Source organism: Centroberyx affinis, unplaced genomic scaffold (assembly GCF_046629955.1).
Source record: "Centroberyx affinis isolate AG114_WGS23_722 - 3 ecotype Tasmania unplaced genomic scaffold, CSIRO-AGI_Caff_v1 ptg001154l_1, whole genome shotgun sequence".
Classification (NCBI taxonomy): domain Eukaryota; kingdom Metazoa; phylum Chordata; class Actinopteri; order Beryciformes; family Berycidae; genus Centroberyx; species Centroberyx affinis.
In genome coordinates, this window is record NW_027279686.1 from 61,095 (window position 1) to 74,615 (window position 13,521).

A 13,521-nucleotide genomic window follows, 5' to 3' on the forward strand; every position below is an offset into this window, starting at 1 on the left:
AAGGCAGAGAGTGTAAAAAAAAAAAATCGAACTTTATATCACCAAACATAACAAGTAATGTAGAAATAAAGCATAAATAAATAACTATATACAAAATAACTAAGCACAACAAAATATTGCACACTTATAAGAAAGTTAAACACTATTTTACAGTAAACAATACAATTACAGTAGAAAATTGTAGTTACTGCTACTTACTATACTACTCCACATGTATAGGCCTACTATGACTTTTTTTTTATTTTTTTATTTTTTTATTACAGAACACCATATTTATGTGATTGTGGGCATTTGCCAATGTAGCTACAATGTTTCTCTGCAACCACTTACGCCTAAATGTATTGTATAATAAAGTATAATAATGTATAATAAAGGTATTTAGGAATATTCTGACGTGCGTTTGTGCAGCAACAATTATGTGACCTGTGTAATGTTTAATCTGTCCAAAAAATAGTATTTCTCCATTTAAATGTAGAGGAGAACTTTATCAAAAGGATTAGAATATTTTTTATGATAGAAAAACATTGCATGTAATGTATAGTTGCAGCCTATATTAATGGTTAATTTGCTGTTTTTGTGGTGTTTGTGCTGTAGAGCAGTGGTTCTCAACGTGGGGTCCGGGGACCACCAGGGGTCCTTGAGGGGGTTCCAGGGGGTCCCCAGCAAATTGATGAATTGTTAAACTTCACCATTATTTCATTTACAAGAAGTTAACACAATGAGAGAATGTAGAAGAATGACTGTTTTGATCATAGTTTCTCTGTTATCTCTCTACCTACAATACAGATAGTCTTGGAATAAAAATATTCTCAGATTTGGGTCTGAGAGAAAAAACCTCATCAAATGGGGGGTCTGTGGCCTGAATGTGAACTAAATTAGGGGTCCTTGATATGAAAAAGATTCAGAATCATTGCTGTAGAGTGCTGTAGATTTGTACGAAATGACGCTTTTATTCTGAAAAGACCGGGCCGGAAGTTGTATTCTCGTTTTGGCTAGCGGAACACAGTCACTGAACATAGCTTGCCACCAGGAGGACGTCGGCATGTCACTGATTCTCTCAATCACAGACAACGGTAATGCCAAACCAGGAAGACCGAAGACCGAAAGTAACTAGCTAGATAACGTTAAACGTCTGGAAATACTGCGGAAGACAGGGGACGACGCGGGACGATAAGGCTTTGGTAACCAGCTGCATTCAAATGTCATGTTAAATGTCACTGTCAGTTGCCATTTCGTGTGAAGTTGGTATAAATACTTGACCCAAGCCCTTAATTGAAAACATACTAGCCTACCAGTTACGTTTGAATCCACTGAATATACTGGGGCGTACTGTCACCTCTGTTCACATTGGCCTGGGTTACCGTTGCTTCAGCAATTCTTTCCATTACACCGCTATCTCTCAGACAACAGGGAGAAATGGAACAGAGTGTGCTAGCATTAATTCTGTCTGTTTGGGGAGATGAATAGTCCTGGCGACATGATACATTTTTGAAGACAAAATGATCTTTTCACTGGTTGCTTCTAGGAAGTAGCTAGATTCCTGCAGCCGTATGCGCCACTTATGTCAGTGGAGGCCACCTGCAGTCTGATGCACTTTATTTATACCGGTGCCAGTGGTGGTCAACCGGTACATGGAAGAGTCTAGACCATGGCAAGACCATCCTGATCACGTGACCTCACATTCTCACATCCTCACGTTCCTCACATCCACGGATCCGAGGTCACGTATTAATCAAGGAAATCGGCTGCTGTAGTGTTTGGTTGGAATCAAAACCTGCAGACTCTTGGGCCTCCACAGACCATGGTTCACTACCACTGCCCTGTGCTGTATTTAGCACAGTCCCTTGCCGTAAATCACATGCATTCATAGCCTTTATATGCGTTCTAAAACTGTGTTAAATGTTGACCCACTGTTGAAATATCCTCAGGTAGACAGTCCTACCAGGACAATATTGATAGACTGCCACTGCAATGATTATAGACTGGTTCAGTGATTATTATAAGCTACCAGTGGAATTTGAAACCCACTGACACCTAGTGGTAGTGTTTTACGTCACTGTCACGGAGACGACTCGCCCCCCCCCCCCCTCCCCTTAAACTTGCGTAAGTATATGAGTTATCCAATCAACCAATCAAAGCAAGCACGGTGGTGACGTTAATGCAGAGCACCGCTTGCCTCACGTTTAAAATAACGGCTCAAAACTGATCATTTCTGTCAAGCTGTTGTTTTTAGGTAACTGATGCATTGGATCTGACCAATGTCCGGCCCTTGTCAAAAGGAAATCTCCCTTAGAAAGTTATTTGTGTCATTAATATCACTGCACACACAATAAAATATGTATTTACCATTGATATGTGATGTGGACCTCATCCACTGAGTTACCACACAGTCTGGAAATGTAGCATCTGCCTCCACTTATTGTTCAGCAACCAGACTTAAGGAGCGCCCAAATACAAGTGAACAATGTCCATTTAAAATATACACACTGGCTTCCAATAAAGTTTGGGTCCAAGTTTTGAGTTAAAAATTCTATTTTAATTACATATAAGGCCTTGCATGACCAGACACCTGAGTATAGGCTATTGCTGAATTGGTTAATCCATATCGTTTTACAGTGCTTTTATGATGTTATGAGATATTTGCTATTTTTTTCCTCCTCTTGATTGTTTTTTTGTTTTTTCTGCAATAGAATTCTTACTAGGAAAAACTCCCATTTCAGATATCTACAATCCAATTCTTACTAGTCATAATTTTAATTTCAGATATCCAAAATGAAAAACCATTCCAGATATCCATAATGTAATTTTGAATAGCCAAAATACATTGTGACGAGTAAAAATGTCATTACGGATATCCACAATTGGCATTATGACTAGTAAAAATGCAATTTCAGATATCTACAATTAGAATTATTACTAGAAACAATGCAATTGCAGATGTTGATGGGTAGATAGGATGCCGTTTTCATTTTGGATATCTGAAATTAAAATTATGACTAGTAACAATTGGATTGTAGATATCTGAAATGGAGTTTTTCCTAGTAAGAATTCTATTGCAGATATCCAGAATGTTCGTTCTGGATATCAAAAATGCAATTGTGGATATCTGAAATTGAAAGCCCAAAACGGCTTGCCATAGGCTACTGAGGTATAATTCCTACATACTTGGTGCTAGAGCAACCAAACAGCAGCTAGATATTTGGGATGGACCCTGAAGTGTTTTGTCTTGCGGTCCTGCAGTTGCAGGGCTTGCACCGAAATGTTCTTCTTTGAAATGTAGACGTTTTCCAAAATAATACTAATAATACTAATAATAATAATAAACTTTATTTGTATAGCACCTTTCATACAAGAAATGCAGCTCAAAGTGCTTCACAACAAAGAAATTACATGCACCAAGTGCTTCACATAAAACTTGATAATAATAGTAAAAATAAGATAAGATGAGAATAGAATACATCGAATACATACATAGAATGCATCTTCACATGAAAATAGACATAGAATGAGCATAAAAACAGGGATAGAATGCCATAATTAATGTAAAATAAGAGAATGGAGAATAAAACCCACTTGATAATAATAGTAAAAATAAGATAAAAATGAGGAATGCATAACATAAGATGGAAATAAAACCCACTGAACAATAATAATAATAATAATTAAAAAAAGAAGTAAAAAAATAGAGTACATAGAATGCATAAAATCAAGTACAATTTTAAAAGAAGTGCAAAGCAAAGTGCAAAAAAGAGTTTCAGGCCTGTATCAGGAAAGTCAGAGCTAGTTAAAGGCTAAAGTGAAGGGATACGTTTTTAGCTTTCTTTTAAAAATATTTAGTGAGCTGGCTTCCCTGATATCTATAGGTAGTGTGTTCCATAGCTTTGGGGCGTAATTGGCAAAGGCTGCATCCCCGATTTTCTTTCGGCTTTTGCTGGGAAGCTGGGAAAATGACGATTCAGGCTTATATTTAACTGTCAAATTATTTGCTCCATGGCTTTGGTCCTTCTAGTGGCCCACTGGCAGCTATATTTATTATTAGTAGTAGTAGTATTTTATAATAGTAATATTTAATCTTCGCTTAAGCTTGACAATGACAAGAAAACCTTAATCTCTAGCATGATTCTATTTCAATGCAATCTGATTTACAGTGCCCTCCACAACCATTGCCCTCCGAACCATAAAGAAAAACCAAAAGGCTGTAGAAAACCTCTGAAAATCGAAACCTCTGAAAAAATATTGCAAATGTTCCACTTAACTTGTCTTTAGTTTTTGCCGTAATGCACAGGAAAAAGGGATAGGTTGATGAAATAGAAGAAGGATGGGTGGGGAATTGACAGAACGTGGCTTGTTCCAAGCCTTAGGGGAGCAGGTGGATAAAGCAGAGTGGTTTAGGAGGGGCAGAGAAGCTCATGTTACAGGAAACCTGACAAGTCACATCTCCTCCCACTAGATCATGACCTAGCCTGCCTGCCAGTCACCATTAGTCGGGTTCAGTAGAGTAAAAGAGCGAGCAGCAGAGTACTAGCTTACTATCAACTTTACACTAGACTTCCCTGCACTGGAGAGAGATCAGTACAAAATATTGAGATTTGTCATTTTCATGGCTGCCTCTGGTAGGGATTCATAACATCTTCTAACTTAGACTAATAAATAAATGATGAGTACAAGTAGCTACTGTTACAGTATAGTGAATTCATTGACAACTGTTCATGCGGTTATTGTTATTATATGCAAGCTGAGGTCCCTGGCTTGATATAGTCTATAGTTACATTATCTGTTTTATTCCAGGTTCACTCCAGCACTTCTGGTCCTACATATACTGCAGGGATGTGAAAGTGCTGCTCTACAGTATGGAAATGTGAAATACTGCTGTAGGGTAAGGTAAATCCCAAGGTAAAGCCTCTACGGATTTAATAAATGGGTTTGTTTTCTGTTTTCCCAGGATAATTGCAACTTGTTGTACACTTTTATGACTATTGTTACCCTGTAGGGTTCGACCGATATGGGTTTTTGAAGGCTGGTATACTGATATTTTTAGACTGAAGTCACCGATATTTTGTGCTGATATTCAGTGTCTTTCAACGTGACATTTTTCATGCCAAAACATCACCGGTTTTCAATCTTTCCCCCAGAATTGTATTCTTGTCAGGGTAGAAAAGCCCCTGAAACAGCATTTAGACCAGTGGTTCGCAACGTGGGGCCCGGGGACCACCAGGGGTCCTTGAGGGGGTTCCAGGGGGTCCCCAGCAAATTGATAACATGTTAAACTTCACCATTATATCATTTACAAGAAGTTAACACAATTAGAGAATGTAGGAGAATGACTATTTTGATCATAGTTTCTCTGTTACCTCTCTACCTACAATATAAACAGTCATAGAATTCATATTCATTCAAAATCATATCTGAACAATAGAAGTATTTTCAGAATTAGGTCAGAGAGACAAAATCTCATCAAATGGGGATCCGTGGCTCTAATGTGCACTAAAGTAGGGGTCCTTGATATGAAAAAGGTTGAGAATCGCTGATTTAGACCATCATGGGACACTAAAACTCTCCACTGAAACCCAGACTAATGAAATTCTTTTAGGGTTAGCAGCTCTTTAAGGCTCACCCCACCTATTCATTGGTATGGAAACTCTGGGATACATTAATGCCTTTTAAATGAAGGATACATTTACAAAAAAGCATAATAGAACAATTAAATGAATAAATAAAATGGGCAAAGAAAGGTTTTACAGGCTGTTTTTATAGCTGTGGTCATCATATCATCAGTGGATGACACTGACTGACCAATATCCAATGTTTAATAAAAGGCCGATATTGGCTCGATATATCGGCACACTGATATATCAGTCTAACCCTATTACCCCGTTGTCTGTGTGACAATCCTCCCAGCAGTTGAAGTGTTTTAGGCTACTCCCTCCTATCAGTGAACAATGATTTGTCGATGACTGATGATTGTCCTGTTCTAGTAACATTCAGCACCGCTTTCCTCTCGAGTCTATTTTCTTTTTACAGTATATGAAAGGAATTCTAAATATATTCTGGTGGATTCCAGAGGCTGAGCAGGAGGAGGCTGCTGTGTCGCTGTGTTTGGACTCTCAGGATCATGCCTTGCAGATGGAATGGCTTCATGTGGGAGTAAGGTAGGCTACAGCAGTCCTCTTGATTGATAGATGGGTCTAGTTCTATAGTTTGATCTCACATGGGAGGTATTCTTGCTAGGATAGAAAATGTACCAAGACTACATCTAGTGCTTATTATTCTTCTTTCCCCAAAAATCGTCTTTGCACATTCCTATATGTAACATTCCTATATGCTCACTTAATATGCGACCTTTGACCCATATTTACACCTGAAGAGCCTCAACTCAGGAATACTAAATCTGCTTCACCATTATAAGATTAAGTAGCTTAAACTCTTCAGTAGCATCCTGTGTGTTTCTCACAGAACTGTGAGCTTGGAATGTGCAAATGCCCAAATCATAGATAACACTGACCGAGTGGCCTTGACAAAATAATAACTTATTCTAGGCTCCCAACCTGCAGATTGAATAAACCTGTCAAACTGGCACTCTCTCATCTTGAGCAGAAGTCTTTACCACTGTATATGTTGTCTGTGCTTTTCATATAGAGATAAACCATAGCGCTCCGTGAGAGGAAGAGACACCGCCTACAGGAGGATGAGCTCACTGCACAGGTCAGTCACAAACTCTTGTTTATGCTGAAGTTCAAACATCAGTCACACACAGTCAGATCCTCACTGATTACCTAACGTTAATTCCGGCAATGCGGAGTCATTGGAGTTAAAATTAGTTTGAATGAATTCAGGGCAGATCGTCATAGTCACCGGGTGTTGTCTGTGATATTTCTAGCATTACTTTGACGGATGAAAGTGAATAATGAAGTGATAAGAGTGAAGAGTTACTTGATTTCAATGTAATATTTCTAAATAAACTAGCAGAGAAAGGTAAAAGGTAGGTCATCAGTATCAAAGTTCAAATTTCTCAGTCACCTCCCACTGCCAGTTGGCGCTACCATTGTGTGAAGTTGCCTAGAGCAGCTTTGAGGAAGTCTTAGTTAGGTAATCAGGTGTGTTAATTTGCATGTGTGCAAGTGCCTTGCAGGTATTCTGCTCTACCTGCTATAACCTGTAAGCAGTTAGTCTAATAACAGGTGTTCTGTGCCAGAGAGCTCTCATGGGAAGCAAAACTAACATTTGCAGCGAATAAAATGCATTGTCTTGAATAGGTACAGGAAAATTAGGTGTTGACAGTAGGAATCATATGAGCTCTCTTGCTTGTCTCCGTCTCTACATGTACATCCTATAACATTCTGAACAGCGTTGTCTTACCGAATAAACCTGTGTGATGTGTTTTGTTCCACAGACAGTTGAGTCAACTAAGCGGGGTATGGAGATGGAGGAGGAGAGTCATGTTTTCTCTCTACCCCGCCAGTGGGCCCCACTGCAGGACCCTCTGCTCCAGTACTTCAGAACTAGGTGCGCAACAAACTATGTCTGATTAAAAAAGCCATGTTTAATGTAGTAAGGCATAAATATAGAGCATGTTGTATTGTGGTCAGTCAGCATTAAGTCGCATAACAGCTGAATAGGTAGACAGGGAAGGAAGGGCGGGTTGGTAGGTAGGGAACATGGTTGGTAGGTAAGAAGGTAGGAAGGTAAGAAGGTGAGGAGGTTGGTAGGTTGGTAAGAAGCAGGGGTTAAATTGGGATTTGGAAGGTGGGAGACGAATAGGGTGGGGGTGGGGTGGGGGGTTATTCAGATTCACCTTAAAAAAAAAACTGCCAGAGCGGAGCATATGATGAGCTTTTTGCAACTTAATGAGGTTTGACTTCAAAAACCAATGATATCAAGCCAGAGATTACAGCTAAGAATGTATGTATATGATCCCGACTCAAAATGCATTTCACAGAAACACACAGTGGAAATACACTGTACATGGTCATATTTGCACCACAGAATCCTATATATACAGTATTTCGCCTATATTTAATGATCAGCCTACCAATGTACTGTTGTTATTGTTGATTACTATCAGACTCTCCTATCTGCATTCTCTTCCCATCTAAAAAGTGCCAAGACCACTTATTATCAGGAGAAAATCAGCAGCGCCAAAGACACTTGGAAATTATTTTCAGCTTTTAACTCACTCCTCAACCCTCCACCACCTCCACCCTCAACTTTGCTCACTGCTAACATCTTCGCCTCCTTCTTTACTGATTTTTCTACCATCAGTAATCAATTCTCTCATTTTCCCATCTTACCAAGGAGCAAGTCTCCAAGCTTCTGTTTGACTCTCGTCCCACTACCTGTCCGTTGGACCCCATACCCTCCAACCTCCTGCAGGCCATCTCGCCCACACTTATCCCTGCAGTCACACACATCATCAACTCCTCACTTACAATGGGTGTGTTCCCCACTGCTTTTAAGCAAGCTCAGGTTACCCCGCTGCTAAAGAAACCTACACTCAACCCATCTCAGGTTGAAAATTACAGGCCGGTTTCACTCTTCACCTTCCTTTCCAAGATACTTGAGTGCACAGTCTTTAATCAAGTCTCATTTCTGAGAACAACCTGTATGATCCTAACCAGTCTGGCTTCAAATGCGGACACTCTAGTGAGACTGCACTCTTGTCTGTAGTGGAAACACTGCGATCAGCTAGAGCTGCTGGTCAGTCTTCTGTTCTAATGTTGCTAGACCTATCGGCTGCCACGGTTGACACGGTTAACCACCAAATCCTCATACACTCCACACTCGCTGAGCTTGGCTTCTCAGGATCTGCTCTCCGCTGGTTTGAGTCCTACCTCTCAGGGAGATCCTTTAGAGTGGAGCACAGTGCACTCATTCTGTAGACCTGTATATATTTCTGTTCTGCTTCTCCTGCTTCCCAACAGTGCAATTAGTCAGGTTCCAACAGAGAACCATGTGCATACTGTATAGATAGGAGTATATTTTTAGTAATATATACACACATACACTAGTTAAACTTGTATATTACCTGTTTATATACAGTCAAAAAGAGAAAAAAGAGACCTATTCTCTAATTTCTACTTGTAATATTTGATGTATTTCTTCTCAGAATTTTGTGTTGTATATGGAGAGAGAGAGAAATTTAATGCACGAAAGTCTGTGAAGAAAGTGAAGAAGATGGACAATATAGAGTTAATCAGCAAGTGGAACCAGTGTTGTTTCTGCAAAAACAACATTATAAAAGATAAGGAGCACAGTCCTGCTGCGACTCGCGCTGCGTATCCGTCCCGCAGACAAAAGGCAATCTGAATGAATGAGGAAAGGTGGAGGCGCACCTGTGTGACCCAAATTTTTTTTTTTTTTTTTTTTTTTTTTCAACCACTGATCGCAGATCATTCCGGCCCAATTTTTTTTTTTTTTGCAAAATATTTTTATTGAAAACAGTATTAAACGACATAACAATGAGCATGTGGGTGTACATTTAGAATTTTTTACCATAAAAAAGAAAAATGACAGTAAGGAACACACACATTATGCACATAAAAGAAAGAAGAACAGAAGAAAAAACAGCAAAAGTATAAAACCCCAAGAACCCAAACACACCAACATACACACACCCCACCCTGGCTCAGTAAGACTGAAGAATACACATACACATAACAGAATTTAATAAACCAGACCTTAGTCCGGCAAGACCTGCAAGTCTGTAAAATATGATAAAAAAGGTTGCCATTTGTGAAAAAACTTATCAGTATATCCTCTCATTGTATATTTAATTTTCTCAAGTTTGAGAAAAAACACAGTGTCTTTGAGCCACTGTGAAACAGAGGGAGGGTTAGGAGATTTCCACTTTTTGCACAGAATTCAATTGACCTGACTCATCCGGGGTCCCAAAGATAGCAATCAATGGACAGGGCTGTAGATGTATTCCCATTATGGTAGACATTATATTAAGATAACTGGACCAAAAATTATGTAACCGTGGGCAGAAGAAAAACATATGGCTCAAATGACAATGCGGGTTCAATCATCTATCACATGTATCATTCCGGCCCAATTTAACCCCTGGTAAGAAGGTTGGTAGGTAAGAGTGTACGAAGGTAGGTAGGTTAGAAGGTAGGAAGATAGGTACGAAAATAAGAAGGTAGGTAGGAAGGAAGGGTTGTCACACAAAAGACACATGTTTTCTCTCTTCTCTGAGCAGATCCCATAGAGATCCACAAGAGGAAGCTCCTCCTGTGGTTCAGACACCTTCCCCAGGAGGAGAAACAGTTCGGAGGCTACTTCACCCCAGAGACCATGCATGTGGAGCCTCTGATCCTGGAGAGACAGCCTGAGGAGAGGACAGGACTCCTCAGCTACCCACTGCAAAGTCACACTCCCTCCAGCCCCCCTGTGACTGTGGAGCAGTTGTTTGAGCCCACACAGACATGGAGTAAGGATAGGGGTCTCAATGTGCTGCTGTATGGGGCTGTGGGAACAGGGAAAAGTACCATGGTCCGGAAGCTGGTTCTGGACTGGTGCGCCGGGACCACCCTGACCCAATTCAAGCTGCTGGTACCCTTCTCCTGTGAGGACCTTGCCCAGTTGACAAAGTAAGATGTGTTTCTTTCACCCAAAGGCATTACATTTTTCTCGGTTTTCTAGTGTTATACATTTAATATCTTGTGAGCTTGGAATTTTAAGGTTCTATCTGACTTTTATGCACATATTCTTTGAGTGTTACTTTATGCTTGTGTGGTGTTCTATCTCTGAAAGTACATTTTAGCCTGGTACTACAAGGCTCTGTGTACCATCCAATCACAAATTTCAGTGCTTCTGTAAGGACCAAACTAAATTCTAACTTTAAAGGATAATTCCAGTTATTTTCAATCTGGGGCCGGTAGCACAAAACACCTTAAGTTAAGATTTTCCTTAAAGTCCGAGTTAAGGTTTCCTTAAAATAATATTGGTTGCACAAAACACCCTTAAGTCTTCTCCTTAAGGTTTCCTTAAAATGTTCAATTAAGTATTTAAAGTTTTCTCCTTATCTTGGTCGTATACTTAAGGAGTCCCTTAAAGTTAGTTAAACCGTTGCACAAAAGACCTTAGCAACCAAAGTAAGGAAAAAAACTTAAGGTACCTCTGACTCTAGCTTAACCGCAACATGGCCGAGTTTATGGCGATAAATGAAGAAATTGTCTGATTTTTTTGGACCTCTTGGATGGACCTCTTCACCAGACTTCTTGAATTAATTTTGATTTCCTCCCATATTCGTTGTTTTCTGTTTACTTTTTAGTATGTCCTTTCTTTTATTGTATTCCTCCAGAAGTATAATCTTTTCCTCCTCTGACCAATTTGGTGTTCTTGTCTTCTTTTCTTCTGCCATTTTTTATACTATCTATAGGCCAACTCTGTGAGGCGATAACAGGTGAGGCGATAACAGATATCACAAGCGCAAGTGCAAGCAAACAAACGGTCTCCATGGAAACTGTAGAATTTTACCGCTGTAAAATCTCTTTCAATGCAGTAAATGCCTTAACATTTTTCCTTAACTAAGGAAACCTTTTAAGGGATTCTGTGCAACACCCTTAAGTAAGTCCCACAGCTAAGGAGAAATTAATCCTTAAGTGTCATACTTAAGGTGAAAACTTAAGGTGTTTTGTGCAACCAGCCCCAGGGCCTTATTTCACTAGTTTTTGCCATCATGACGATTGGTTAAAATTCAAAATTCCATCACTTACTTCACTATAGAGCTTGACACAGCTACAGTTTGCCAGAGGCGCTGCTGTCCAATACACAAATACAGGGCCATGGGTTGAAGCCAAAGTGATTAGAACACGTAATCAAGGGAAATCAAGGGAATAAATTAGGATTTAAGGCATACAAGCTAATTGCTGGTTTACTGACTAAACTGTTAGCTTTCTGATGCGTTGTTCTAAGATTCTAAGAGGCTGTAAAGATTCTAAGATTCGAAGAGGCTATAAAGATAGATTGGACTACATAACAGTTTTACCAGCTGGGATGTCAAAACTTTGATGCTCGATGTCTCAGAACTGAACCTTACCCAGATAGAACTTAATCATTCCAAGCTCACAATATGACATATATGTTACACATTCCATATACTATACTTTTAATGTTATATGCTGCTACTGATTAAACGGTAAAGTGTACAACTGAAATCCCATGTTAATTAAAGTATGTGTCACTATATAACTGCCAGACTCAAAGACTTCTAGACTTCAAAAGTGATACAAATTTATACAAAGTTACAACAAAGTTACAAACACCCTCTCTGCACAGGGCTACTTCCTTAAGGGACTTGGTGAGCAGGAAGTACCTCCACTTGCGGAAAATCCCCCTGCTGAGTGGCGAGGGGGACCAAGCTAAGGATGTGCTCTTCCTCTTCAATGGGATGGAGAAGATGAGGCTGGACTTCCGCATTGGATCCACAGAGCTTTGCAGTGACCCCAACGAGGCGCTGCCCGCAGGGGTAGTGGTGGTCAATCTGCTGAGGAAGTACCTCCTGCCTGAGGTAAAGGACAGTCAAACATCTTATCAATATTATTGCATTTTTTTGTGGCCCTGTTCTGTTCTATTCTATTTGTTTCTATTCTATTTAGGCTGTGATCAGATAGGAGGCTTTTTTCTCATCGCAGGTGTGAGGATTGCTGGTAGAGAGGAACAGCTCAAGGAGTGCAAGGAGCATTACATCATTCTTGTTGCTATGCGACCTAAAGTTTGACAACAAGTTATCTAATTAGGGGTTAGCTTGTTAACCTGAAGTAAGAAAGGGGATAACGTTGAAAATAAAAGCAGACCAGAAAAGTTGGTCATTGCTCTACTTGCTCTTGAAGAGGATGAGGAGCCCATTCTGAAATGGAGGATGTAGCTAAAATTAACGTTGCTCACCGGGAAACTGTTGAGCCTACTCTTGGTTGGTCGCTCTGTTCACCACTTGTGGGTGAAAGAGTGCCGCAGGGGTAGGGCTGGGTATCATTTAAAAAATTACGATACCAATACCAGTACCCTTGTGAAAGTGATATCGATACCAATAGAATACTTCATTCGATACCTTTTTTTTATGTTTTGGTGGCATCTCGGCACGCTGAACTGCCAACTCTGTCACATACACCGCGCTCGACTTCACCACCACAGACTGTATGGGTTGTAGCTGCTGCGGTAGTGGGCCAATCACACGTCGCATTAAATCAAAGAACGCTTGCAGTGATTGGCTGTGAGCAAAACCATACAAATAATAATTATTTTCTAGATCTGTGTACAAAAAGTATTGAATGCAGGTATCGTTTGAGTGGAGAAGTTTCAATACTACTTGGTATCGAGTACCGATACCCAGCCCTACACAGGGGGACGTGCACCTGCCACAACCAAACCATTTGACATAACCGAATAAAAAAGGCACAGGCATGTTCAAAAAAGCGTCCTATGTGATCACAGCCTAACAACTCTCATGTACAACCATATTTGTTCCTACAGTATAATGACTACAATTGGTTGGTGGTTATATAAGTTGTCTGCTGTATG

The 13,521-nt window shown here is 39.9% G+C and overlaps 1 protein-coding gene across 1 annotated transcript in view; it reads left to right on the forward strand.

Moving 5' to 3' along the window:
- The first annotated feature begins 1,077 nt into the window (after positions 1 to 1,077).
- nlrx1 (NLR family member X1) overlaps positions 1,078 to 13,521 on the forward strand; it is a 32,471-nt gene continuing 20,027 nt past the window's right edge. The window contains exons 1-7 of the mRNA XM_071524131.1: positions 1,078 to 1,181; positions 4,789 to 4,893; positions 6,062 to 6,149; positions 6,637 to 6,702; positions 7,391 to 7,503; positions 10,199 to 10,589; positions 12,280 to 12,511. Coding sequence (XP_071380232.1) covers positions 6,686 to 6,702; positions 7,391 to 7,503; positions 10,199 to 10,589; positions 12,280 to 12,511 — 753 coding nt within the window. The 5' untranslated portion in view covers positions 1,078 to 1,181; positions 4,789 to 4,893; positions 6,062 to 6,149; positions 6,637 to 6,685. The remainder of the gene's footprint in view (positions 1,182 to 4,788; positions 4,894 to 6,061; positions 6,150 to 6,636; positions 6,703 to 7,390; positions 7,504 to 10,198; positions 10,590 to 12,279; positions 12,512 to 13,521) is intronic.